This window comes from Crinia signifera, chromosome 3 (assembly GCF_055691185.1).
Source record: "Crinia signifera chromosome 3, ASM5569118v1, whole genome shotgun sequence".
In the NCBI taxonomy this organism is placed as follows: Eukaryota; Metazoa; Chordata; class Amphibia; order Anura; family Myobatrachidae; genus Crinia; species Crinia signifera.
In genome coordinates, this window is record NC_139219.1 from 219437868 (window position 1) to 219465719 (window position 27852).

Genomic DNA, 27852 nt, shown 5'->3' on the forward strand with positions numbered 1-27852 from the left:
AAGTTGGCTACACACTTGCAAGATGTAAGGAGTGACTGATGACCGGTCTAATGATTTAGAGAACTGTATATGGAAAATTTTGTTTGTGCACACGGAGCGATATACTCGCTGAGCAATTATCACTCAGCAAGCATATCGCTAAGTGTCCCATTGTTTTCATCCGCGACCATGAGTGCTGATGAAAACGAGGCACTCTGCTGGGGGAAGCCGCTGGTCGCAGGGGCATGCTTATGCGACCACTACAGGGCTGGTTGCGAGAGCGTGCTCCTGGCGACAGTCACCCTGTACGCACAGTGATATGGTTGTTCAGCGATTCTGGCTAGAATCACCCCATGTGTATGGGGCTAAATAGGGATGCATTAGGCACTGGTGAGAAGAGTTGTCCTGAACACAGGTACGCCGGAGGACAGGGGAGTCAGAGAAGGGGGATATTGGCCTGTGAGAGGGAGAGGTTAGGGTTTGGCACTAAGGGGGGTTAGGCTGAAACAGTTTTAATACTTATGACCCTAGTGTTATGATTCTGCACATCCCCACTTACCAATCCATTGTACAGTATGTCTCTTCAGAAGACTCCTCCTAAAATATACCTGTCCAGTTTTGATGCGTTTTCAAAGGATCATGTTTGGAATTCAGTAGTTTATTCTAGCCGTATCTACCTTCCAAAGTAACTAGGAGTTGTTTGTTTGTTTTAGGGCTTCCACCACTTACCTTGGATTTCTGCTGGCAGAAATAATCCCCAAAATAGGACTTTTGTGTGCCTAGCTTTTGAGAATATGAGAATCTTAATTGACACTTTACACTGCACAACATTTGCGGTAATGATATGGTGCCAAAAAATATTTAAATAGCATTTGGTCCTAGGACTATGTACTACACAACTCATATTAGTGGTGTTACTGTACATATATGTAGTAAAGTTTGGTGGGAAGATCTCTAGTTGTGAGTAGGTATTTTTGTTATTTGATCTGATGAGTGCTCATTTCAGCAGAGAAGCTGTATTATAATGTACTGTAATTGGGCACATTGGGGATTCCAATGTTGGACTAATGACCATCAGAATTCTGACTGAGTGTCATACCACACCTGTACCTTGGAGGAGATGTACATATCTAAGATTTCCTGAATGCATATAATTGGAAAATTTATACCCCTTTTTACACCAAAATCCCGTATCCAACCCGGTATTTGGAACACCCTTCCAAACGAGGTCGGATCTGGAATTTTGGTCGGTTCACACTGCGGTGCCGACCAGCAGTGTAAACGAGGGCGGCGCTTGGAGATGACGACATATCCAAGCGCCGGGACCGCTTATCACTGAGCCCCGGACCGCCACGCTGGTGGCAAGCCTAGCACCAAGATAAGCTGCTGGGCTGCCCCCTGCCTCTGTGACCCTCCTCTAGCCCCCGTCCTCGAGTCAAATGGATGCTGCATACAGGCATCCATTCACCTCCCTGCCTGCCTGCGCTGCTGTCTGCACCCCTGCCCCCCCCTCCAGACCTCCATGTATGCCCCCCATTTCTGTAAACTGAGCCGGGTCGGATGACCCAGCATACCCATTTACACGGGCAGGATCTGGGTAGAAGTCCTGTGTAAAGGGACACAGGTTAACCCCTTTTACACCACTGCTGACCCGGGTCCACAAGGGAAAAACCCGGGTTTTTGCGGTGGCGTAAAAGGGGTATCGCCCACATACAGAAATGACACATGTAATAAACATTCCTTTCCCCTGATTCATTGGAAGATGTTAAAATGAGCAGCATTTTAACTGGAGGTTTTCCATCAATGTTTATAAATCCTCTCTGCTAATCAGAACACTTGCAATTCCTGTTCCTTTTCCAAAAATGGCAGTAGTAGTAGCATACCTATAGATTGTAAGCTTGCGAGCAGGGCCCTCCTACATTTTGACTGTCTGTAAATACCCTGTTTTGTTGTATCACTGTCTGCTATTGTAAAGCGCAACGGAATATGCTGCGCTATATAAGAAACTGTTAATAAATAATAATAAATAAATAAATACCTTTATGTTGGCTGGGGGAACAATATAGGTGCAACTCCATGGTGTTTGTGCTGTGCAGAGTATGCATTATTACTGTTGTCTAGAAAAATTTGCAGCATGAACAAGTGGAAAAGGTCAGTTAAATGCTCAGTTGTTTTATGATCCTTCAAGTTTGAAACTTCCATTTTCAGATTTTATCATGGAAATAACCTAATTCTACTGTACATCAGATTAATTTGTTTCCTTTTGCTTACGGTGTATGACTACAGGTGCTGACAAGCGAGGATTTTCCAGGATCAGAAACCAGTCTGAGTGTGCCAGCTCACCCCCAAGTGTGGATAGGAAGCGTCAGCTTTCAGAGTCTCTCAGTGAAAGTATGAATACTGCACAATTTATAGTGAGCCCGGTCCAGACTGGAACCACAAGAGGTATTTAAATAGAATACCTTTCGTATCGGCATTGGTCTCTCAAGTGTTGCAGCTTTAACTGATACTTGTTACTGACAAATACTAAATGCAGGTTTTGGTGCAGTGACTTTAAATGATGTTTGTTACTCGCTGTGCATCTTGCTGATAGTTTTGTACTTCCTGTCTTTTTCCATCTATATACACATTGCATAAGTTGTGGGTGTGTGTATATATGTATATATAATTTTGTCTAACATTGTATAACTGTTGTCTGGACAAAATCAGCATGGTCCCTTGGTAAAGTGCACGTGGGTGGAATTGTAATAAACCTGACCATTGTAAAACTAGACAGAATATAAAAAGGAGACTATCCTCTCCTTTTTTTTTTTTTTATTGGATTGTTTTCTCCTTTTTTAATTTATTATTTATTATACTTTCATGGCTAGTTTATTGAGTATCTCTCCCCCCTCCCCTCAATCTGAATTTAATTAGCATTTTGGTAATGCATTGTGTTCTCTGGTTTCACAGGTGCAAACCGCATTTCTGGCTCCACCACTAATGATAAAAAACGTAACAAAGGACGGAAAAGAAACCTCTTCGACGCTTACTTGTCGGTAGAGGAAGTATCTGCAGGGTTGAAAAGAGGAGAACTAATTCAAGTACGTAAATTATTTATATGGTGTAATATGGGCTGTATTGGTACACTGGTATCCTTGCCCTCCTAAACCTTTCAATGAACATGTGTAGGTGAAGGTAGAGGTGGTAAAGATGCTAGAAAATATTTAGAAGGAACAGTGAGGCAAGGTTAAGAAACTATTTGGATAGGGAATAGTGCTTGGTCTAAGGCAACCATTTTTTGGGGGCGTGAGCTACTCGAGACAAAATAAACCGCCTAAAAGCTACTAAAATAAAAATTTGCATAATTATCGAAAAATGCCCCTGACACATTATGCCACATCCCACAATGCCCCAGACATGATATGCCACACACTGTCCAATATACCGCATAGATACCTGCCAAACACTGGAGATGGGACATCTGCGCGTGTCAAAGTTAGGGGGCATAACCTACTATCGTGGTACTCCTGCGAGGCCACGTCCCCCATTTATTGTGCTATGGGGGCATGGCCAGCGCTCAGAGTTGCTGGCCATGCCCCTAGCCTCTCTGAATAGACGCTGTATGCATGTTGTCGCTGTCTCCATCCCCTTTGAGCCTCCGTTTCTTCAGTCACCCTTGCATGTCTCTGTCCCCTCCCCCTCATTACTCCTTCACCTCTCTGTCCCCCCGCACCTCCTTATCCCCTGTCACCGCTGCACCTTTCTGTCCTTCATCACCTTTGCACTTCCCCTTTCCCCCCTGCACCTCTCCACCCCCCCCCCCCCTCGTACCTCTCCGTCCCCCTCACAAACCTTGCAGGAGGCCGGGCGGTGTGGTGGACGACAGCAGAGCTCAGTTTCCCAATCATTGCTGTCACAGCCCATGCTGCCTGGCTCTGCAGCGCTGCAATCTGAGGAGACAGACACTAGAGGTCCTATTTCACCTCTAGCATCTGACAGGGAGCACAGCGCTGCAGCGTTACCCGGAAGTGCTGGGAGCGCTTAGCACTGTGCTCCCTGTCAGACACTAGAGGTGAAATATGACCTCTAGCATCTCAGGGGAAGGTGGCGGCGATGGAAGGACAGGCTGGCGGCTGCAGAGTGGTCGAGCCACCTGGATCGCTACTGTGAGCGACGGGTTGGCGACCACTGGTCTAAGGCAATAACTGGGGATGAGGTAGAAGTGCTTTGTAACACAAATTTTAATTGTCTCTCAAAGAAAATGGTTTTCCTAATATGAATGGTGGTGGAATTTTGATGTAGAAAAAATTTGGAAGAGAACTTTTTTTTTTAAGATGAAAAAATAGATGTCTAAAAAAAAAAAAAAAAATGTTTAGTATTTGTCCAGCATTACAGTAAAAATGGAGACAGTACATGGCAAATGACCCATGCTGGGGTGGTGGTCCCTGTTACCTTACTTGGCACTGTCCCTTCCTAACCTTTAAACTATTTTACAAGTTACCTGGATGTGCTTTGCACTGTGTTGCTACCCATGAGTTGTCTGTTTCCACATGTAGTGGCCACCTCCTCCAGAACAAGTGTATCACCATCTTACCTTTAGTCAGCAGATCATTCCCAACCAATCCTGGACCTGATTCATGCACAATGAATCCTATTAAAGTTTCTCCCTGACCACTGCTCCTTGCCAGAACATCTTGCTTCCTTAGAGTGAATTTCAGAGTAGGCTCAATCTACTGCTGTGTAACACTCAATAGCCACTCATCATTGCTGGATGATTGTCACAATTTCTGGTGTGCTCCTTTGCTTGGTAACAGTGGGGCAGATGTATTAAGCCTGGCGAAGAGATAAACTGGAGATAAAAGTGGAAGGAGATAACGCACCAGCCAATCAGCTGTGTTTGAAATAGGACAGTTGGGAGTTGATTGGCTGGTGCATTATCTCCTTCCAGTTTATCTCTTCACCAGGCGTAATACATCTGCCCCAGTGACCATTGCAGGAAGCTCTCCACAGTGTTATGTATTAAGGGTTGTACTCATGCTCTGTGTCTTTTTATATAAGTGGGCTCTCTAAATACTTCTACTACATGTGCTGCTGTGTAAGATCCTCCATATGCCTCTCATCTGGATTCCCTTTGCCACCTGTGTTGCAGCTATACATTTAGTGTTCTAAGCACAATTCTCACCAGAGACCATCAATACTGGCATATTATCTACTCAAAAAGTTGGTTTCTTTAAGTACCCGTTGTTGTTGCCTCTCTTATTCAACAATAAGTTAATGATGTTTATTAACCCATTACAGTTTCTAGAGCACATGGAATTGAGAAAACTAAACAAAGGAAACTGTTTAATTTCCCTCTATCAGCAAATGCAGTACATACCTAACCTTTCATGGATGACCAAATGTTTTTTTTATTTCTCCAGCCTGCACAGACATTAAGTTTTCTTTCCTTTTAGCACTTAAAACCCCCCCAGACAAACAAGAACTGGGGAAAGCGTTGTCCAAGAACCTCTTTTCTCCCCTTTAACAATTGAAGTCCCTTCCCATCTGGCTCGCCCCAAGTTTCAAATGTATCTAACGGAAGCTCTTGTGCCTGGAAGAACAGAACTGTAAACTCTTGCTTTGCGACTACCTGCACTAATCCTAAAACTACTACCCAGTGGTATGCCCAGTTAGGTTTGTACTTTGTAGTGCCAGATCAATAAGAAACAAGACTGCTATATAATTGTTGGCCTTATTGACTCTTCAGGTCTTGCCTGCATTACAGAAACGTGGATATATAAAAATGCAGCACCTGCCTTTGAAGCACAAATGCCTCTGTCATCAAACTTTAGACTGAAATACAGGGGAAGAATCTTTTGATTACATAGCTGCCCAGCATTCTATAGGATTTGGGGGTGATTCTGATTGACTTCCATAATGTCCCCCTCCAGGCATCGGACCATCCACGTAACTATGTGAAAACCTATCTTTTCCACGGGGACGCCCTTAAATGCTGGGCATTCCTATGGCCGAGGTCCACCCCACCCTCTCCTCTGCAAACTGCCCAGCGAGTGAGCAACTCATGTCGGCTGTTCGCAGTTGGAGTCTGCACATGCGCAGAAATGCTCAAACCCAGACCATCAGGGCCCAATTCGGATCGCTGCGTGTGATCCAGAATTGGCTCCTTGATTTCAGATTACTTATTTACTGAAAAGAGGTGGTAACTCCTCTGTTATCTAAGCCTTTAGTCAAGCCACTTTATTTGTCAACTCCAGTCTGGATTTAGGAAAAAAGCATAGCACTGAAACAATTCTTGATGATCTTCTGATGGCAAGAGACCGAAGTGAATGTACAATCTTATTCCTTCTGGATCTGTCTGCAGTATTTGATACATTGGATCATGGAAATCTGATTCGAAAAAATACTAGGCACCAAATGTAGACTTCTTTAAAAACAGACCTATATTGATTAAAGTCTGTCTCTCTCTCTTACATGCTGGCCGTTATCCAATTACCCTTGGAAAATTACCTTGAGTTATTTGCATGGGTTTATTGCACAACACAATAAGCATCGGCCACAGAGCCATCACTGTCCCTGCGAAACAAGCCCATTTAAACCTCTAGCAGAGTAGCAGGATGCCCGACTCAGCTGAGTGGACTCCCCTGTACTTGCCACTGTGCTACTTAAGCATGCCTGTGACCATTCATTTATATTTATTGTGTGTTGCACAAAATATTTTTCTGTACTTATTGTATCTGTGTTCCACATTCACTCACAATTGTGAGTACACACTTTGGACGTTATTCTAATTCATTCGGTCCCCCGTGCGTCTGATTGTTTGCGACTGCGCATAGGTTTTTATGTGCATGCGCAACCACTGTGTGCAAGCTCCCACAGCTCTCCCACACAGAAGTTCAGGTGTGGGATGGCGGGCCAGGGAATTTGCTTATGGGAAGGCCCAGTGTTTCATGGGCATTCCCATGAGAATGTTGGGTGTTCCCATGGTAATTCCCCAATGGTACGGGGGTAGGGCAGCTGATGTCAGAGGGTGTCAGCTGCCAGCCCTGTCCTCGCACAGGGCGCCCGCAGATCAGAGACACCATAGAGGTGTCTCGGATCTGCGAGCACTGGAGAAATAATCCTCATCAGTTACTTTGCACACTGCAGCACGGACCATACCTTCTCATTGCTCCCTCCAGGCAGGCCCGAACAACCTACCAGAGGTTTCGAAGTGTGACCCGGGAGCAAAAGCTCAGGTTGCACTATTAACGCTTAAACTGGTTTGTCGATCTGGGACAAAAATTCCAGGAAAAACTCAATCATGGTCAATAGCAGGGTGCCGACCTGGGAACGTGTTCCTGGGTTGATAGTTAAGCATTTCGGGTAGTTTGCCCAGGATTCTTGCAATGTTTGAAAATGTTATTAGTAAATGGTCACATTGGAGCATATTTAATTGTTACAGCACACCCATGCGTGCCCCACCGGCAGGCTCGCTAATTCTGGGTGTGGCGAGCTGAAATGTGCGACGTGTCACCCATTTGAGCATTGGTCGGGTATGGCACTATGCGTGACTAAATTCAGTCAACACAAGTAAAACTCATTTGAATATCACCCTGTAATCTCCCGTTGCTTTAGACATGATATCGGGCTTGATTAAACAATTATGGGCCAGATGTATCAAGCTTCTTAAAGTGGTAAAGTGGAGAGTGATAAACAACCAGCCAATCAGCTCCTACCTCTAATGTTACAGGCTGTGTTTGAAATAAATGACAGGTAGGATCTGATTGGCTGGTTGTTTATCAATCCACTTTGTCTTTTTTTTTTTCTAAAGCTTGAAAGATCTGGCACAATATGCCATATCGAGTCTATTTGTTCAGTGTTTTCTGAATGTATTTCTTGTAACTTCTGGTGCCTATACATTAGCGGTGTTTTGGGGGGCAATCTCCTGATTCCCTGACGGTCACTCTAAGAGACCGATGATCTTGTCTGGATCATGGAATCAGAACTTAACATGCGTTTATATCACTGATTTCCCCCTCCCCCCAACATATCTCTGGATGCGTATCGGAAGGTCGAGGATTGGACGATCACACTGCTGGTTTATGGGCCCTGTTTAGATGTGCCTTTTTGGGATTAAACATCCTTTGTATCCTCTGTTTTTGTTAACTAGTTGGTAAATAGTTTACCATGCTGCAACTTATTTACAGGTAACACAGCTGACTTGCAGTATATTCTAGTTTTTATTTTATAAGTTGATACTACTTTGACAAAGGGACCCCCTAGTCCTCACTGCACAGACCTCCACACCACCCGAGCCTTGTACGCTAAAACATCTGTTCTGTACAGATGGGAAATGCAGCTTGTTCCAAATATGAGATCACAGCGTGAAATGAGGAACATGGTAAATAGGTTTTTGGTAGGGGAAGATTCTGGACCCATCTGCTCAGATATAAATTCTAAGTGCGTTAATTGGAGAAGAAGAGAAGCCTTGCTTGTAAATGATTCTTGCACATTTAGAGCATATATTCTGATAGTGAACTAAAAGTCATTGCCTTGGAATCTTAAGATTGTCACAGTAAATTGGCTAAACTTTTGACATTATTTAGATTACAATTGGGGTTTGTCAAAGGAAGTCCTGTTTATAAAATGTTGTGATCGCGACACAAAAATAAGACTACAAGCACAAACTGTAATTCAGTTGTAATTCAATTAGGTCCTCTATTTTGCCCAGTAGAGAAATCTGCACTTTATTTTTCACCAAAAACCTGTGTTTTTTTTTTTTTTTTTTTTTTAAATAGGGTGAATGTGGATTTGCCCTCTTCAATTGGAGCCCCATTTAAAAACAAAACCAGCCGTAATTTAATAGTTGGGGATTAAATTAGTTAGTACTTGTGTATTATCACGGCGCCCATCGCATACGATGGGATGCGATACAATGTTAGCAGATGTTATACAATTTCAAATTGTATACCATCGAATTGTATGCCATATACAATGGTATAAGATTTTAAATTGTATAAGCACCCTAATGGGTGTTTTCAATGTTAAATGTGCCCCCTATAAGATAAATAATTGTATAAGCACCGTAATAGGTGCTTACAATGTTAAAAGCACCCCCACTCCACCCGTGCTATCAACGCCAACCCGAAACGTGGCGAGCAGCGGCGGTATGCGTCCTCCGACCTTTTCATACCCCCACTATCCACATCGGCATGGAGTTGACTTTATATAGTGTAGCGAGCCACCGAGCCCGAAGCGTGGCGAGCGGACGCGGAATACATGTGAAGTAATGCGCGGCCCCTCGCGGGGCTCGCTGCGCGTGCTACGCTTCAGGCTCGTGGCTTGCTGCGCTCGCCACACTATATAATGTCAACTCCACGCCGACGTGGATAGTGGGGGTATGAAAAGGTCGGAGGACGTGTACCGACGCCCCTCGCGGGCTCGCTGCGCTTGCCACTGTTCATGTTGGCGTTGATAGTGGCAGTGGCGTGGGGGTGCATTTAACATTGTAAGCACCTATTAAGGTGCTTATACAATTAAAGATTGTATATACAATTTAAAATCGCATCTCATTGCATTGTATGCCATATACAATGGTATACAATTTTAAATGTAATACAATGCCATACGACTGAATATCGTGGGCGCCGTGATAATACACAAGTACCAATTAGTTCCTTTTCTTATATAAGGTGGTATATACCCCTATAACTGATACTTTTCTCGAACACTGTCATCTCGGATATCTTTAGTGATTTGCATGTCCTCTTTGCTCAATATGTGGGTATGTTCTTAAGCATATTTTCTTCTATGAAGTTAGTAACTAAACAAAAAACCCCAAAACATACTCCACCCGTATGTTCTTAAGCATATTTTCTTCTATGAAGTTAGTAACTAAACAAAAAACCCCAAAACATACTCCACCCTTTTTATAATTTAAGTAAATTCTGATTTCAGCAGGTTTGTGTTATAGAATGTAGCGTGCATCCCTTTCCTTTTTCAGTGCTTACTGGGATCGGAAGTAAAGCATGTCCCGTAACATGTATCCTAATTTCCCACAGGTGGGACTGGGGGAAGGTGAATGTTCTTATATCTCCGGTTATGTTTTATTCCGAGAGCAGTATTTGGAAGCATTTGGGTGTACTCTGTATTTTGTATTACAGCATGTTGATTTTTAGTGGCCCAGAGCCCACAAATCTGCTTTAAGACCAAATCTAGCAAGTCAAACAAGCAGCTGCAGGCATGTGGTCTATCAAATCTTGGGCGAACTTCTGTTTGCTGTCTTGGAAACACTGAACCCGCAGATGGGTTGAAGCGAAACATGTGTCAGCCAGGATAAAATAACCACTCTAGGAATATAGTTTGTTCTGATGGGAACACGGCACCTGAACAGTCCTTTTTGACATGATCTCATAATGTAGCAGCCTAAATAAAAATGACCTTTTCTCACTAGTTTGGTTTACATATAGTAAATGTCTTTTAAAATTATCATTCCATGCTACACCCAATCACATTATAAGACATGTAAAAGTGCGCAGATTAAAAAAAATAAATAAATTGTATTAGTGTCGTGCATGTTTAAATAGCACAATGTTTAGCAAAGATTAAAACTCGTGCTGCTCTGCATTTGTTCCAGGGTTCCCTGAGGATTAATCCCAAGAAATTCCATGAAGCGTTCCTGCCGTCACCGGTAAGATATATATCCTAGTGTCCGTACAAAAGTATCCCTCTGTCCTTGCTTGCAGATGGTTAAGATGACCGCTGATTTCAATAACAAAGTTGTATCTAGACCATAGAAAATCCAGTCCAAGCTTCTATCATACCGTTTTCATATGGGCTGATCTGTATCAGAAATGTTTTTTTGAAGCAGCTGACTTACCACCAGTCAGTGTAACTAGACCCTTTTTCATGTAACCCTGCTGAGGTATCTTAATTTTCCAGTAAATTAAACTAATCTGCCTTTTTTAAACGCTTTCACAATCTAACTTGGTTCTGTTTCGGTAGGCAATTTCCATTGTTTATTCAGATATAAAGTACAAGGCCTCTTTAATGGACATGTCTAATGCAAACAGGCTAGTGGTTCTGTTTCCCACAGTCTTGAAGCTAAATCTAGCATTAATACCCAGGGCATTCAGGGGGGGAAAGAACGGAGAATGGGAGTAAAAAAGTGAATGGTTTTAGCATTATTTTTCTCTTACATATATGCTCCTTTGTTGGAGAATGAATCCATATCTGTAATAATTACAGGCTCTGTGCTATAGAACAGAACTTCTATACACGGTGAGTCACCTGTGTGTGTTAGCATTTCAGTGGTGCTTCCCATATTCCAAAATACAGAACTCAGATGAGGACATACATCACACAGAGCAAATTGTGTGAAAGGTTTTTAAAATCCTAGATCTGTCCTTATGTCGTCCCCCCCCCCCCCCCCCCCCCCCGTGGCTTTTGCTCCATAGGAGTGTAAGGAGTACACTGGTGCTATCGTGATAGGTTTCAGAGGTTGAATAGAAAACATTTGTTTTGAGTTACAATGCAGCATACCAGTATAATCTTATACTGACATTCCAATGATAAAGGGTCCAGATTTATGTATAGGTAATTGGTGTAAGACAACAGTTCAAGGCTTCAAACTTGACAGTGTTCATGTATAGATGTTCTAGAACCTGTTCCTGTAGATACAGGCTTATTGGCTTTACCTTTGCTCTCCATGTGCTATTTTAGATATAGTAAATAATATGGAATGTGTTTGGTCTGATAATTGTAAGAGGCTGCTTTTATATTCATATTTTCTGTTTCTCTTATGCATTCTGAACATGTGCAAAAACCTGTTCTCATTGCGGCCCTCTCAACTGAAAAAAACAGTTTAGCAATCTTTCTGCATCGAGTCATGGGAGGCAGCGGGCACAGCTGCTGCACCTCTTGTCCCAATCAGATTGTTTCTGCTTTCCAGAGACTCAAGGAACATTCTGTTTCAGCTACACACTGACTCTTAACTGCTCAGCATTAAGGCAGCGTGTGCAGTCTAATGGTCTCAGCTAATATGTGCTTTCTGTAACCATTCTGAAATAGTTTCTAATAGTTGTTACGGAATACTTTTAGTGATCTCAGCATTTTTATTGGCAGAAATTTGCAGATGGCTGATCAAAGCAATGCACCAAAATGTAGTTGCTAGTGCTTGGGGAATGTAATAATGAAAGGGCATTTTATATGGTATCATGTTTGGATCTTGCATGACACTTTTAGGTATTGCTAGACTAGGCTTCTTTTTACTCTGCACATTATGGGCATAATAAAGAATAAAAACTATTATGTAGTAATCCAAGTGTTTTGACTTTAGTCCTATTTTATGGAGGCGTATGGTTCATAGCCTGTAGAAGATCTTAGGAAGGATTCTGCTTTTTCCTTTTTGCTTTACACTAATAGAATTCCACCGATCTGGTCATGATCATTGTGATTGCTGGTCCCCTTGCATTATGCCTTGCCATCAGCTCTGATATTACTACACCTCAGTGCTCTAGGGGAGGTAAATAATAGACAACTAGGGAGCTCTTCAATAAAGACAAATAACAGTCTGTAAGAATCCTAGTAGCAATATGTTAGTCAGACTACACAGATATGGTGTTGGAGTCCTCCAAGCCTGCATCTCAATGGCCTTTGTTATAGAGAAGACATCATTCTTCCTGCCATTATCAGACACATGAATTAATACAACCTTTTTGGTAAATACTGTTCTAGTAAAGTGAATTTCAATGATGACCCGTGGCACACCAAACAAGATTTTAAAATTGCCAAGGCACACCTTTTTAGACCATCACAAGGAAAAATACATTGTCCTCCACAGAAATAACAAACCGATTGGGCCCCCATTTGAAAAAAAAAACAAAAACATCGCACTGGACCCCACTGGTAACAGAAATAAGACACTGGCCCTCACATGAAAACAAGAGATTAGTAAATAACAGTTGAACTGGTGTTAGTGGCTGTAAACTATTGTGGCAATCTAGAGCTCTGGTGGCACACTTGAGAAAAGGTGAACAAGGAGTTCTGGCAACTTGTAGGTTTTTTGGTCATTTTTGATATTTTATTAATAAAGCAAATTCCTTACGGTGATTGTCCTAGATTAGAAAAACTTGATACTTTTTGGGGGGTATGCAATCTTCTGCCGCTGTTCCCGACGGGTAAATAGCGACGGGGCCCTATTCAATGCGGTTTTTACCAGCCGCATTGAAGAGGGATCACTTCAGAACAAGCCCATGCTTGTTCTAAAAAGAACTAAAAAAATCAAACCCCAAACAAACCCACTTAAGTGGGTGCACACTTGAAGAGCTACATAATAATTTTGCCAATTCTAACGGATCAGAATGTTGTCCACTGTGTATGCGCTATGTTGCTAATGATGCTACAGTACATCCTCGTCACGTGCATGACTGGGGATATTGCTAACGAGCAATTCAGAAACCATATCATGTCCTCGTTAGGGCTTAGGTTAGGTCAGGGCTGGGCAACATCGGCCCTCCAGATGATAGTGAACTACATGTTTTCCCTGTATTTAAGGCTTTCACCATAAAAAAACTGCAAAAGATCAGACCTCATTGAATAACCCTGTAAGTGGATGACCAGGTGTGTTGAGCATTAGTATTCCTGCTTAGCGTAGTTTAAGTCCACAGAACTTAAATCAGTGACATTGCAAAGTCAATTCATAAATATGCCCCATGGAGTCTATTTGGAACAATTTGATTTAAAGCCATAATTAACCTTTCTGTGTAGCTGGCATTTACTAATGCTTGTATCTATACATCTGCTAGTGACCAATAAATGAACTGCGTAAAGGAAATTATTAGGCAACACTAAGTAATTGTCCATTCATGTATAGGTGAGTACAGTAACTCTGTATGCATTGATTTTCCATTTAACATCAGTCATTTTTGGACAATCAATGAAACATCGTTCACACTTCTGTTTGCTGTAACACTGCACAACATGACACTACTTTTAGTAACCAATATTTTCTAGTACAGAGGCCTTTTCATGTCTTACAACCTTTTATCTTATTCTCTGTCAATTATTGTATTTTATCTCTCTGCTTACTACTGCCACATAGTCCATATGATGTCATGATCGATTTGATCTGTTTTATTAAAACTATATCTTGCTGCTTAGGATGGCCTGAGAGACTTATTTATTGATGGGGTGATTCCCAGGAACCGCGCTCTGAATGGTGATGTCGTAGTTGTGAAATTGCTTCCTCAAGAGCAATGGAAGGTAAGTGTTGTCATGCTAGATTCTTTTCTATCTATACTCTCAGTATAGATTCTCTTCTATCAGGACATTCCCCTGTACTAAGGGGGGTATGCAATGTGTCGCCGCTATTTCCGATGTGGGAAATAGCGGTGGCTCCCTATTCAATGCTGTCATTGACGACAGCATTAATGCGGGATCATGGCAGAATGGGCCCGACTTCAGAAGCTGTCAGGCCCGTTCTGCTGATAATGGGCGTGGATTGTCGTGATCCAGCCAGCAGATCGACAATCCACGGCTGTTTTTGCGGCCACGCCCCCTTTGCGCCCATCGGCAGGCGGGACATTGAATCTCGTCTGTCGTTATTCGGTCGATCTGACCGCAAACGGGACAGGATCACGGCTGTCGGCAGGGATCGACAGCAGTGATCTGATTGCATACCCCCTTATGGCTTTTAATATGTGGTTCTCTGGCTGCATGGATGAGTGCATTCAATAATTATATATAGGCTATTGTTTAAAGATTAGTGTGTAACTAAAAGAGCCAGCGTTCATCAGGTGCTGTTCTGCTATCTAATTTTATATCAGACTAGCAAATATCTATAATATTCCATTTGTGTCCATGTTTTTTTTTAAAACTCATTTACTGTGTTGCTGTTACCACAATTCCTGGCAAAGTGTTCCAGAACAAAACCGCTCTCACGGTGAAGAAACCTCTTCTTCATTCCATATGAAATTTTGTCTCTTTAATTCTTAGTGCATGCCCACGCGTCCTAAGTACCGCCCTGTTACTGAATAAGTTATCTCCAAGCTCCTTATGAATTCCCATCCTGTACATGAACATACTAATCATATCCCCTCTCGGTCTACGTTTTTCAAGTGAATACATATTCAGCCTGGTTAGCCTATCTTTATATTCTGGCGACTCTAGACCCCTCATTAATTTAGTTGCCCTTCTCTGAACCAATTCAAGTTCATTTATATCTTTAGATGTACTCATTAAGTCACCAGTAAATGAGCATGGATATACTTAAAACCTGGACCAATAGGGTGGATTGCATTTAAGAATGAAGTGTTTATAAAGACTGTACTTGTAGCTGAGAAGTTTTAACAACATTGGACTTTGCACTAGTAAGAGGGGATACATAGGTAGAAGTGATAGTGTCTTTTTATCACTGGCCAATCTGTGAAGTTACAGACTTGGCTTCAAAAATGACAGATAGGAGCTGATTGGTTTTTATCACTGGCCAATCAGCTCCTACCTGTCATTTTTCAAGCCAAGTCTGTAACTTCACAGGTAGGAACTGATTGGTCGGTGATAAACAGACACTTTATCACTTCTGCCCCTCGGTCGGCCATGATAACATGTGTTAACAGTAAAAATTGGGCTTTTATCATGATGTGCAATAAGCCGCTATTCAATTGTATGATAAATATTTCCAGCAATAATAATTCTCTATATGGTTACTGTGTATTTGGTAAACCACTTATGAGCAGATTAAAAGCTTTTGGAAAATCCCCAAGGTGAATATATTGGGAATTATTTCAGAATTCCATGGACACCCCTTAATGACTAATTAGGTACGTATAAGTTTTTTTTTTTTTTTCCAAAAAATGTTTTGGAAATTGGGGTACAAGGTATGACACAGAGATATTAGGGCGCTGAAAAAGAATCAAGTGTTTATTTTTTTGTTACTTTTTTTTGTAGAAGTAGTTTTTTTTAAATGCTCTAAATATTTACCAATTCGTTATGTATCCCAAATTTAAGTAGAAAACTTTTTCTGTTCAACCTAAATTCTCTATGATTGTTTTTTGGGGGGAAAAACCCATATAACCGTTTAATTATCCTAAATCAATAGCCATGAAATCTAAAGCTGGGTACACATTATACATTTTTATTTTAAATATAACGTTAATGATATTGTGCATGTAGCCTATGTGTAAGTGCTATATTGTAATGATGCTTGTACAGTGTATACAGTCAAATCATGACTTTCGTCAGTGACTGCATGCGGGAACGAGCATCACCGCTCATCGCTGGGCCATGCACACTGGGCGACTGAGCTGAAAGCCGCTCAAACTTGCTTTTTTGTGTTTAGGGGCTTTTAGGAGACCCCTAGCAACAGTCTGGAGATGTATTTATATACAAATGTGTCAAATGGATGTCTTTCATTACTTGTAATTGAATATCTGCCTCCTTGCTTCAGATTCCTGTACATACACTGCTTCCTTCATCCTAATTGGACAGGAACTGTTCTATTCTTCCATCTGAGTTTTTTTCTTTATTTGTTAAAGTAGTATCCTTAAATGAATTGTTACTGAGCTCACAATTCTTGGCAGTGCATTAAAAGGAAGAATACAATGGGGCAGTGAGTGGGGGTTCAGCGTCTGTCCCTGTCACTAATTCTCTTTTAGATAAGTATAGAATTTTCTGTACATAAGTCTTGTAATGGCGTTGCAGATGTGTGTGTGTGTGTGTGTCTGTGTGCGAGAAGGTATATATTCTATCTGATATGATCACTTTCGTGACTAAACATAATGGCCTAATCCAGGGGTTCCCAAACTGTGTGCCGTGGCACCCTGGGGTGCCTTGGAGGACTTGCAGGGGTGCCCTGGGTTGGTGGTCCAGGATCAATTCAAGTTATTTATGTCTAACATTATAGTCAAATTGTGCACAAACAGAAGTGAATACTGTCTATTACCACATAACTGATCCTAAGGATGAGATATAAACACAATATATTTAACTTAATATTTGTTTTTAACTTTCTCAATGAGAAACCTGTAGCCTAGGGGTGCCGCAAAATAATTCTGATGCTTCGGGGTGCCGTGATTCCAAAAAGTTTGGGAACCCCTGGCCTAATCAGTTTGGTTTACAAAGTTCTATTTCTTTCCCAACCTCCCACATTTGATTGTGTAAACTTAAATGTTATCGTGCATATTTCTTTTCATGGGCTAAAAAAGCTTATTTTTATTGACTTTCAGCGCTGAATTCCATTATTTAGCTATAGCTACAGAATATTATGTAAGTACTGTAAGCAGTCTTCCATACAAACTGGGTGATATTTCTCTGCTTGTTGTTTACATAAATACAAAGATGTTAACTCTTGAGGATTTGCACAAACAATAGTAAATGCTTTCTGCTAGGTTATGCATAGATGTGGTAAGTAGCTGAATCTTTGTACCAAATTGAGGCCAAAGTGTTTCATGCACCCCTGTTGTCTGTAGTGGCTCCACAAACTACCTCCTTTTATTTGTTTGGATTTCGACTGTCTGAATCCTGGGCTGTTTTCGACCAGCTCGATAATATATCAATAGCCGAAATTCAATGTTCTGTATGTCCACTGTGGAAAAGGGGGCATGTAGGCGAAAACGGAAGTGGATTGTCGAGACAATCTTCAACCGTTTTTGACATATCAGATCCGACATATCAGATCCGGTTTTAGAGTAGGATTCGTTTTCTGTCGGAAATAGCGGCGGGGATTGAATATATCCCTTAGTTGTAATTTGTAAAGGGATTGACCGTATGAAGTAGTGTTTGCCAAATGTGATCACGTGAAATTTCTCTGTGCCTTCTGGAAGTTGCATGTCGCTAAGAAGATTTAAATTTTATTGTGTTACGAACAGTAAACGTATAGGACTTTTCCTTGCTGCAGTAACAAATCTTAATTAGATGTGTAAATGACTGTAGTGGTGTAAGCTATCTTACATATCATTTACCAATTGAATCTAGGAGAATGCTGTAATTTGGGATTCTTCCTACCTTAAGAAACCATAGTGGGTCATTGCACAAAATATCAGGTTGGTATGTTGTCGTTTTTTTTTTTTTTTTTTTTAAGGCCGTATAATGCTAATATCTGTTTAACTATGTTACAGTTCTCTTACATATCTTTCCCCTTTGACATTACAAACATGGGTCTCATTTAACTTGGGTCGGCCATTATACAGAGGGCGACCAGGTTTATTACTTCTTATAACTCAGGTTTGGTCGATAGAATGTACACAGCATAAAGCCTGCCACATTATGCCGACCGATTAAGCATTTAACTGTGTCGGCAGTGAATTTGACGTTTAAAGCTATACTGTGACTTATTTAAAATGCTTTAATTTGCATGGGCACTAAGCCTACACAATGGTGGGGGCATTATGCTTTTTACTTACTGTAGCAATTTTTACACAAGATTCGGAACCCTGTTGCAGAATGAAGTCCTGCGTTCTACTGCTCTAGATCCAATGGCTGCACAATCAGCTTGCAGGTTCGGTCACTATCTGTCTGTGTTTACTCTCTCTGCAGGGTGAAGTCTGCTAGATCCTGATCAGATACTGTTTGGGATCAGAGGCCTTATAGGACATGTGGAGGCAGCAATTAGCAATTTACACAGATTTAGATCTAAAAGGATTCCATCGGAATTGCAGAATCTGTATAGTAATGTATGGGAGTGCCAGATGATAGTTGGGATTCCGGTGATTATTATTTCGACATTGGAATCTCACCTGTTAAATGCCCAACAGCCTGGATCCTGAATTACAGGGACTAGTCTCCCTTGTGGCTTGCTCTGCAAGGGGCTTCTTTGTGCTTGCGCCGCTGTCGGAGTACCGGCAGTCAGCACTCTTAAGGTGCCCACACACACACCGTATCCGGCGTGCGTTGTGGGCTTAATTAGCACACATAGCATCGCATTGTATGCCTTGTGCATGCGATGCGATGCTATGCTAGAAAAAGCTAGTACAAAAAGTATGTGCAGCACATACTTTTTGTACTGTGCGATGAGGTGCCGCGGGAGCGCGCACCCCATCGCATAGCATCGCACCACCGGCATCGGTGCGTGTGTGGGCACCATTACTGACTATCACAATTCTGACTGTCGGCGCGCTATACCACACCTAAGTTATGGCAGGCTTGTTTTTCTGCTTTTTTATACAATGTAGCAGTTAACGCAGTGTTACTAGGCAACAACATGCCTTCAATTTAGTTCACGATACGATATGCTAGTGTCACTAAGTTCCCTGTGCGAAGGTGAAGCGATTTCACGCTCTCTATCTCTCTCTAGTGTACATTAGATAATATAATTTAAATTACAGTGGCAGTGCTTTACAGCTCATATGCTTTTCTCTATCTTATCATTAAATGTTTCCTAATACTTCCTGCCTGGATATGCATTGTTGTACTGAACAATTTATGGAGAGAGATGGTGGCAGCAATCATATGTATTATGTACAGTTCCCGGTGATGTGTCATTTGAAGCCATCACGTATTTTTCCCATGGGCTGTTCCCCAGCTGTCCTAGATAAGAATGGGTCACCACACCTTCCTGGGACAGAGGAAAGGCAGGGACTAAAGATGATTTCCTTCAAAGGGACATAAAGGCTACAGAGCTTTTTCCCCCCTACAATTACTGAAAGAAAACCCCCAGCTTTTAGTTCTCATGGACTAAAGCCATTCCCTAAATTGATTACTCATGGCATACAGTTATAATTATTACTATTTTTTAATACGATACATCTTTATTATGTTTCATTTACATAACCGCATAGTAACACACATTTTAGGCAAGTTCATATCACATGAAAATCTGCTCTCCTATTGGTCTAATCTGTAACTGGCATGATAATTGACTTTTACCACTTGATTCCTCATCTTCACGATCTTCCCTGATTTGGCACTCAATGTTATGTTTATCTCTTCTGACTCCTACATTTTCCTGATCATTTGGGGGGGAAATCAGAGTACATAATGTATTTGTTTATATGTTGAAATGCCTATAAATGCATTAGTTTGCCCTTGAGATTTATGGGTGTCAAATTTCACAAGTTCCTCCTTTACTGTAATATCCCTGTTGCTATCCCAAGTTTATCTGGTCACTCAGCAGGTGCCACGTTTATAGTTACACCAAGCAAGCCAATCTATTAGCAGGCTTCCCTTCATGCCAACTCTGCTTCGGTGTAACAGTCTTCTGGCGACCTGAGACTTTCCTGTTCACTGCTACTTGTGATAATGGAGAAATTAGACATCTACAGTCAAATCCTATATAGTGGATTTTCAATGGAGATATCCTTTACATGCTTAGTGAAGCTTTTTAAAGTTCTCATTCTCTTTCTTTTAAAATATACCAAATCCCCCCCCCCCCCCCCCCCCCCCCACACACACACACACACACACACACACACACACACACACACACACACACACACACACACACACACACACACACACACACACACACACACACACACACACACTGAGAGCAGCGGGCGCACTTTGACAGCAGGTGGAATTCACACAAAAGTGCTCTGCCTCATAGACAAATGGTGGGATATCTGATGCCGTTGCAGGCATTTAAACACTGTGGTAACGACAACTTAAACTCTTCGCAATTAATAGGGTCGACCACTTCTAATCAGGAGACGACTAACAAATGTGTCGGCAATGTTTCCATGTAAATTCCATTTCCAATGGAAATATAAAAGTTACAAATTATCTTTTTAAAAAGAGCAGCGCTAAACTACTTTTGGGATTTGCTTTAGTGGTCATGCATGCGCTGTACAGAGGGAAGCGCCTGATCAATGAGTAGCACACAATACCAGAGTCCCCCCGCCCACCCTTGTCGGGATTTCGGCGGTCTGGATTTTTAACGCCAGGATTCCGACTGCTGGGATTTCGTATCAAACCCCTTCAGGATTGTGTTTTCACAGCAGTGGAATTTCCAGCACAGAATCATGGGTAGAAGGATTTATAAAACCATACCTGTGCTTGAATACCTAATAGGCAATATCCATAACTTCACATATGTTCTTTACACAGTTGTATTATTTCATTACTCCTAAAATTTTTTATAATTTTAATAAATACATTTTTTCTTTTGAAGCATTGCCAGAAATTATGTAGTAATATAGCATTTCAAGCTCCGCATTTGAGACCTTTTCCCATCTCAGTGTTTCCTCTGAGCCGGTGAAATATATGCTCAATGTGTAAACTTGACATTTAGGCCCTTATTCTTATTCTAAATGATCGCAGAACAAATTTGTTCTCAAAATGGGCAAAACCATGTGCCCTGCCGGTGGGGCAGATGTAACATATATGCAGAGAGAGTTAAATTTGGGTGTGGTGTGTTGAAACTATAATGTAAATTGCAGTGTAAAAATGCAGCCAGTATTTGCCCTGCACAGAAGCAAAATAACTCACACAAATCTAAGTCTCTCTGTACACGTTATATCTGCCGCCCCCCCCCCCCCCCCTGCAGTGCACATGGTTTTGCCCATCTTGAGAACAAATTTGTACTGAATAATGGTCTTAATTTCTTGCAATTGAGTTGAATGAAGAGATCTAAGAATATTAGGCAAGTTATGTGTCAGGTCTTTGATATTCTTAGGTAAGAATCAGTAGATCAATAAGAGAGTTGAGGACCAAAGTTGTCTTCCTTTCCTATGAGGTGATTCCCTGTAAACCTATATCTGGTTGGTACTTGTTTAGTTTCACGGCGCTCGCCCACGCTGCAGGCTCGGTGGCTCGCCACGCTATCTAAAATCAACTCTATGCCAACGTGGATAGTAGGGGTATGAACGATCTACGTTGGCATAGAGTTAATTTCATTTTTTTAGATAGTTTGGTGAGCGCCGTGAAACTAAACCAGTACCATCTGGTTTTATGAGAAGACAATTGTACCAAGTAGATAAGGGAGGATAATACATAAAAAATAGCAGCATTACTGCATGGTGCAGGGAGGGATTCAAGGTAATGTCTGAGCTGGAGATAAGTGTAATAAGTCTGAACGGGTATTGTCCTATTTTTTCCAGTGATCTCCATAAAATCATTGGTGGACATGATGCCTTTCGTTCTCCACAACAATAAAAAATGTGGATTTTCTAGTGCTGGCATGAAGCAGGGGTTTCCACAGAAAGTGATAGATTTAGAGGTAGTAGGATGTCTCTTCTATGTTTTGTGCACAGACCACCATGCCCAATATGTATCCTTAAAATCAGATGCAGTTTAACAAAAGTAGGGAGTAGGGACCTGGGAGAATGAAGCACTTCTTTAAGATCATAAGGAAAAAACATTGCTTGCTCAAGGGGGTAATTTTTGTAGGAGGATCTGGATAATGGCCAGTCTAATGTAATGGAAAGCCATTGATTTCTGAGGTGTTTCTTATGTGATATGTAGACTAGTGCACAAAATGCAACTACTGCAAGGGGTGCTTAGATTAATTTATTGGGCAACGCACATTTATACCTTTTTCAGGCCACAGACCTGAGATATTTCTGGGTCTCTCTTCCATGACTCTGGTCAAAAGTAGGGTCACTGACCCAGCATATAGGGGGTTATTTTGGTTCACTCTTTCTGACAAATTTGTTCTTAGATGGACAAAACCATGTGCACTGCAGGTGGGGCAGATGTAACTTGTGCAGAGAGAATTAGATTTGGGTGAGTATTTTGTTTCAGTGCAGGGAAAATACTGACTGCTTTATTTCCAAACTGCAAAATATATCTCACTTTGAAGTAAAACCCCACCCAAATCTAATTATATCTGCACATGTTACATCTGCCCCACCTGCAGTGCACATGGTTTTGTCCATCTAAGAAGGAATTTGTCAGAAAGAGTGAACCAAAATAACCCCCATAGTCCCTGGTCATTTTACATTCAGACCTAGACCCAGGTTGATGCATGTGAACACACAAATACCCAGGATTTTAAAGTAGATCTGAAAGAAATGTTTGGCTACAGGAGTCGCACATTAGGTAAAATATTTTCTATGATTAGACATGTAAAATAACATTTACATATAACAGTTTAATTACCGTATGTTTAAAAAGGTTCTCCCTAATCATTTCATTACGGTTTCCTCCTGTTTTCAAGATTTCCACATAAACAGATTTTGCAATAGGTCTGTCATAATACACATGCAATCTATCTTGGGTTGTGAGTATGAGATCTCTGGCAGCCAGCTGCAAAGAAAAGCTGCCTTTCCAAAATGAATTGCTACGGGAAGATACTGTTATGCAGTTATTTTTATAGTGTCACCTGGGGGCTACAGTAATGGGATACGTATGATCATGCTGAAGCTGCTGATGTACACTGGGTTGCAGTGTATCTCCCAGAGGGAAGTGTTCTCTGATATATATTTACAGTATTGTGTTATATGAAATCTTGTCACATGCATTTACTTTGGTTTGCCGATTCTGTTCAAATGCAGCAACAGACCCCCCCCCCCACCTATGTGTTAAGTAAGTAGCACATTTCTTTGCTTTTTTGTTTTTATTTTGATTGGGGATCATGGGAGTGTCAAATGACTGTGCACTTACAGATGGAGCCCATATACAGCCCTTTTCTGGCTGTTTCCTTTCCCATCATTTGAGGGTATCGTAGGTTCATGTGAAAGTGAAACTTCCCTCTCTGTAATCTGTCTTTTCTTCCTATGATGTAACCACCGGGTGTGTTAGACAAGCTATAAGAGAGCTTTGGATACGTATTTTTGTTGCAGTATTAAAACGGCAACTGACTACTTTTATAAGGCACATGTAATCCTTTCTGATAAGCAGGTGTCAGTAGTAGATGCAAATGTCTTGATTAGATAAACCTCCCCACCCAAAACTATATAAAAAAAAAAAAAAATAACCCTATACAATCTACATCAGGTGAACACAATGTGTGGCTATCCAGATGCTTTGGAACTGCACATTCCTGCATGCCTTAAAAGTAAAATGGTAGCCGGGCATGTTGGTATTTATAGTTCCACAGCAGCCTGGCATGCCACACATTGCTTACCCTTGGTCTACATGTTGGCGAGTAACCTGCAGATCGTGCTCTGGTAATGCTTAACTGACATTAGATGGGATTCTGTGTATCTTGCAGGTTGTTTGTGTAGTGCATTTCTTCTACGTAAGTGTGGTCTGCAAGAACAAGGTTTTATACGCCTTACAGTGTACGTATGTTGGCACTCTGAAAAAATGGGCAGTATACAGCTGCTTTACCGACTCTTAACTGGCTGCTGAGAAGACTCTCCTCGTGTGCCCAGCTGGTGTTTGGAATGAAGTCAGTGTAGCATGAAACAGCTGGGGAAGGATTAATGCTTGATGACTTCACTAGGTTCACAATTGTCTGTCCACTGTATCGTGCAGCTGAAAGCCTCTCTGGGTGCAGGTGCTCTGAGGAAACGAGTAGCAAAAGTTATCAGCAAAATGTGTAGCTTGATCATGACTTCTAGCGCAAATTGAGGGGCTATTTGTTTTGTTCTTGTTTTGGGGGGGGGGGGGGGGGGGTGTGTTTAAAATGCTATACATTAGTCTTAAAATTTACATTTAAGCTAACATTTACAATTGAAAGTCTAGAGTATTTATGATACTTTACTCTGGATAGGCTTTTAGGATAATATGAATTATTAGTAGTTTTTTATGGAAAAAAAAATGTTGCGATCATTTGCATACTTTGTAGTTTTAGTCATTTAGTGTGTACTCTGAAATCCACCCAATTCATTAGTTAGGATGAGGCATGTATATTATATATACCATTGTACAGTGGCTTGTTTAGACAATGCAATGAATTGTTAGTGTGTTGCTGGGTCGCAGACTTGTTCAGGTGTACGTCACTTAGGGGTGAATTCCATTGCATGCAGCACCACCGGATGATCAAGGGTTGGAGCTTCTATTCAATTACAGCCTCTTTTTCACCGAACCCTATAACACCCATTAAATTAATGGGTGTAAATACACAGAATGCATTAAAAGTTCACTGATTCATGTTAACCGGGTCACCGCATCCATTTAACCACATCATTATCAGATTTTTAGGGTTAATTGCACATACTCCATATCCTATCATATGCAACTCAGAGCAACTACATGTAATATCCAGTTACAGCCACTCTGCTACTAGTGGCCCCTGTAATCATGGGGGCATATGTAATAGTGTTCTCATTTTTTAAGCTGCACCCTTTATAAAGCAAAACCAGCTCTGTTTTACCTTGTAAATAATTGCCTATTTACAAAATTGTCTGGCATCCTAAACCTTTGGTAAACTCTGACCCCATTACATATACTCCCCATGTAGTATAATTGTCCTGGGGATATGTAGAAATAATTGCAGTCTATTCTGCAGTGAGCGCATGCATGGACTGATTCCTTAATGGATTTCTTGCACCTGGTATAGGGGGTTATTCAGACCATGATCGCACGGCTGCTACATTGCGGAGCCTTGTCATCAGATAATCGCCTCCCAGCCAGAGTAGAATCCTGCAATTTGCTTAACAAGGCCTGGGAAAATATATCTGGATTGTGATAGAAGTTCACATTACATAACCTCCCTCCAAATGCCTGGGCATGCTTGCATTTTCCCACACTCTCCCAGAAAATGGCAATTACCACCCCCCAAATGCTGGTTATATGTCAATCAACTTGCGTATGGCCAGCGATCAAAATAGTGGCATGATTTTATTGCAGGGCAGCCTTGCACATGCGTACTATGGGGTGTATGCATGTGCAGTTCAGCAGCCGTGTGATCAGGCCTGAATACCCCCCCCCCCCCACCCCACCATAGTGCTGGTGTAAATACTTGCTGTCAATGACTATGGCTTCTTACACAAGTGGATGGTTAGGTCTGGTGCAGCTGTATAGGTGTGAGACTCAGAATACAGGTGAAGGTATGCATATGTAGTTGAACGCACAATTCAGCAGCATAATCGGCTCATGTGTACAGCCCCACGCTGTACACTAGTGTTGCAGTAGCAACTCTTGCATGGAGCCCTTACAATGTTTGACAGAAATGAGATCTGTAATGGTGCCCATGCGATCGGATGCGATGTCCGTTCTCATCTTATGGTGCCTTCTTCCAGCACCATATGTCGCATGCCATCTGTGCTGCCACATCAGGTGCTGGAAGAGGGCAGGCGTCTGAATAGCGTAGTGCTGTGAACGAGCACTGGCGGACTGTTTGGGTCGACAGTGGTGGCAGAATTGAAAAAAAAAAATGTTTAAAACAATGGGCAGCCCTCTGATTGTCAGAGAGTTGCCCAGTATTTGAAACAGTTTTTTTTTTTCAAATTCCACTGTTGACCCCCCCCACCACCCGCCAGTGCTCCTTCACAGTGCTACGCTACACAGACGGCCGCCACCAGTGCTGCCCGCTCTACGAACCAGACCCCGACGAAAGCGCTTCCCCCCCCCCCCCTCCCCAATCTCATTGCGAGTGATCACGTGGTTAAAAAACAAATGTGGGGGCTTGGCTTGACTGCCGGACTGGATAGACGCACTTTAGCCGAGCTCCGGGCCCAAACCCCAATAACCTTGGAGAGCCCACTCACCGGAGCAGCAGCACCCTGTCCAACAGGAGTGGGCACCGGGAGGTTGCTGGAGGCCTGCGCCGTCTCTCGGAAGTCCGGGCTCGGCGATTCGTACTGCGGCCTATTAGGAGACTGAGACCGCAGCCTTGAGTTTGGAGCTCCGGGAGCCGCATCTGATTGTGACGCCGCAGGTGGACGGAGGAGACAACGCACATGCAAGCCCTACCATCACAGCCTGGGGCGTGCAGGGACTGCCGGGGACACCCAGAGCTGCAAGTTCCCGGCCAGGCTTCCTAGCGGCGGCTGAGGGAGATAGAGGGACAGGTGCCATTACACCCCATGCCACCAACTGCTCCTGCTAGCACCAGGGTCCTGTGAATGTCACACTAGGCACCTTGCTGGCTGCACCCCCACAACATAATTCAAGTTACTTGATCACTATACTGGACATTGGTCTATACACTGCTGGGACACTTCTTATATATTACACTGACTGCTGGATTATTTGCATGGCTCACTGCTGCTGGTCAGAGGAACTGTGTATTTCACTTAAAAAAAATAAAGTGTGCCTTTTATAAAATGTATTATTGACGCCTAAGTGACAACTGGTAGACTAAGTTCTAGATTCTTTTCCATTGTCTACCGTACCCTGTCAGCATGGATAAATTTATGGCTCGCCCACAGAGGAGCCAGAAGACTGGTCAACAGGGCAAGGGCCGTGGGAAGGCTACTGCATCTCAATCCTCACCCAGCTCTCTTATGTGGGGACAAGAGAAAGACTCGGATGCGCCAACCCTCTGCAGCTGCCCATGCTATGTCGACGCAGCAGATCACAACCATATTGGTGACATTATTGGATCAAAAATTGGTACATATAAAGGATTCAATTGAATCTGCCCTCACACAGCAGACACAACATACACAAAGGCTGTCTGAGGCGGAGCAGAGAATCTCAGATTTGGAGGATGAACTATCGTTGTCTAAAGCGACCATTGCGGCACAGGAGAAGATAGTGGCTACTATACATGATGATACAATAAAGTAGAGCACCTGCGCTCTAAACAAAGGGTGCAGCCTTGTCACAAGATAGTCACCACACTATCCAAACAACAGTAAATACAAATGGAATTTGACAGGGCGCTCCTACTTGAGATACGATAGAATATATCCGGCACACTTCCTTAGCCGATGTCAGTAGATTCTGCTGTGTTGCAATACCTCAAATGAAAGACAAAAAAAATTGCACTTTTCATAGTGTAGACGTTACTATAAATGGTAATAATTCCAATAAATGTGTACTCTCCGTACCGCAAAAGAGCCTTTCCTTAGGCCACACGATATCTCATATAGTATTGTCTGATGTTGGACAAGATCTATTCTTATTTCATGTATACCTCGGTTTAAA

General features: G+C 42.1%; 1 protein-coding gene across 2 annotated transcripts in view; it reads left to right on the forward strand.

Annotated features, from left to right (window-relative positions):
- The window catches only part of DIS3L2 (DIS3 like 3'-5' exoribonuclease 2), a 291824-nt gene that overhangs the window by 21967 nt on the left and 242005 nt on the right, over window positions 1–27852 (forward strand). For both annotated transcript variants that reach the window (XM_083177472.1, XM_083177474.1), the window contains 4 exons: window positions 2266–2424; window positions 2932–3062; window positions 10577–10630; window positions 14101–14202. In XM_083177472.1, coding sequence (XP_083033598.1) covers window positions 2266–2424; window positions 2932–3062; window positions 10577–10630; window positions 14101–14202 — 446 coding nt within the window. The remainder of the gene's footprint in view (window positions 1–2265; window positions 2425–2931; window positions 3063–10576; window positions 10631–14100; window positions 14203–27852) is intronic.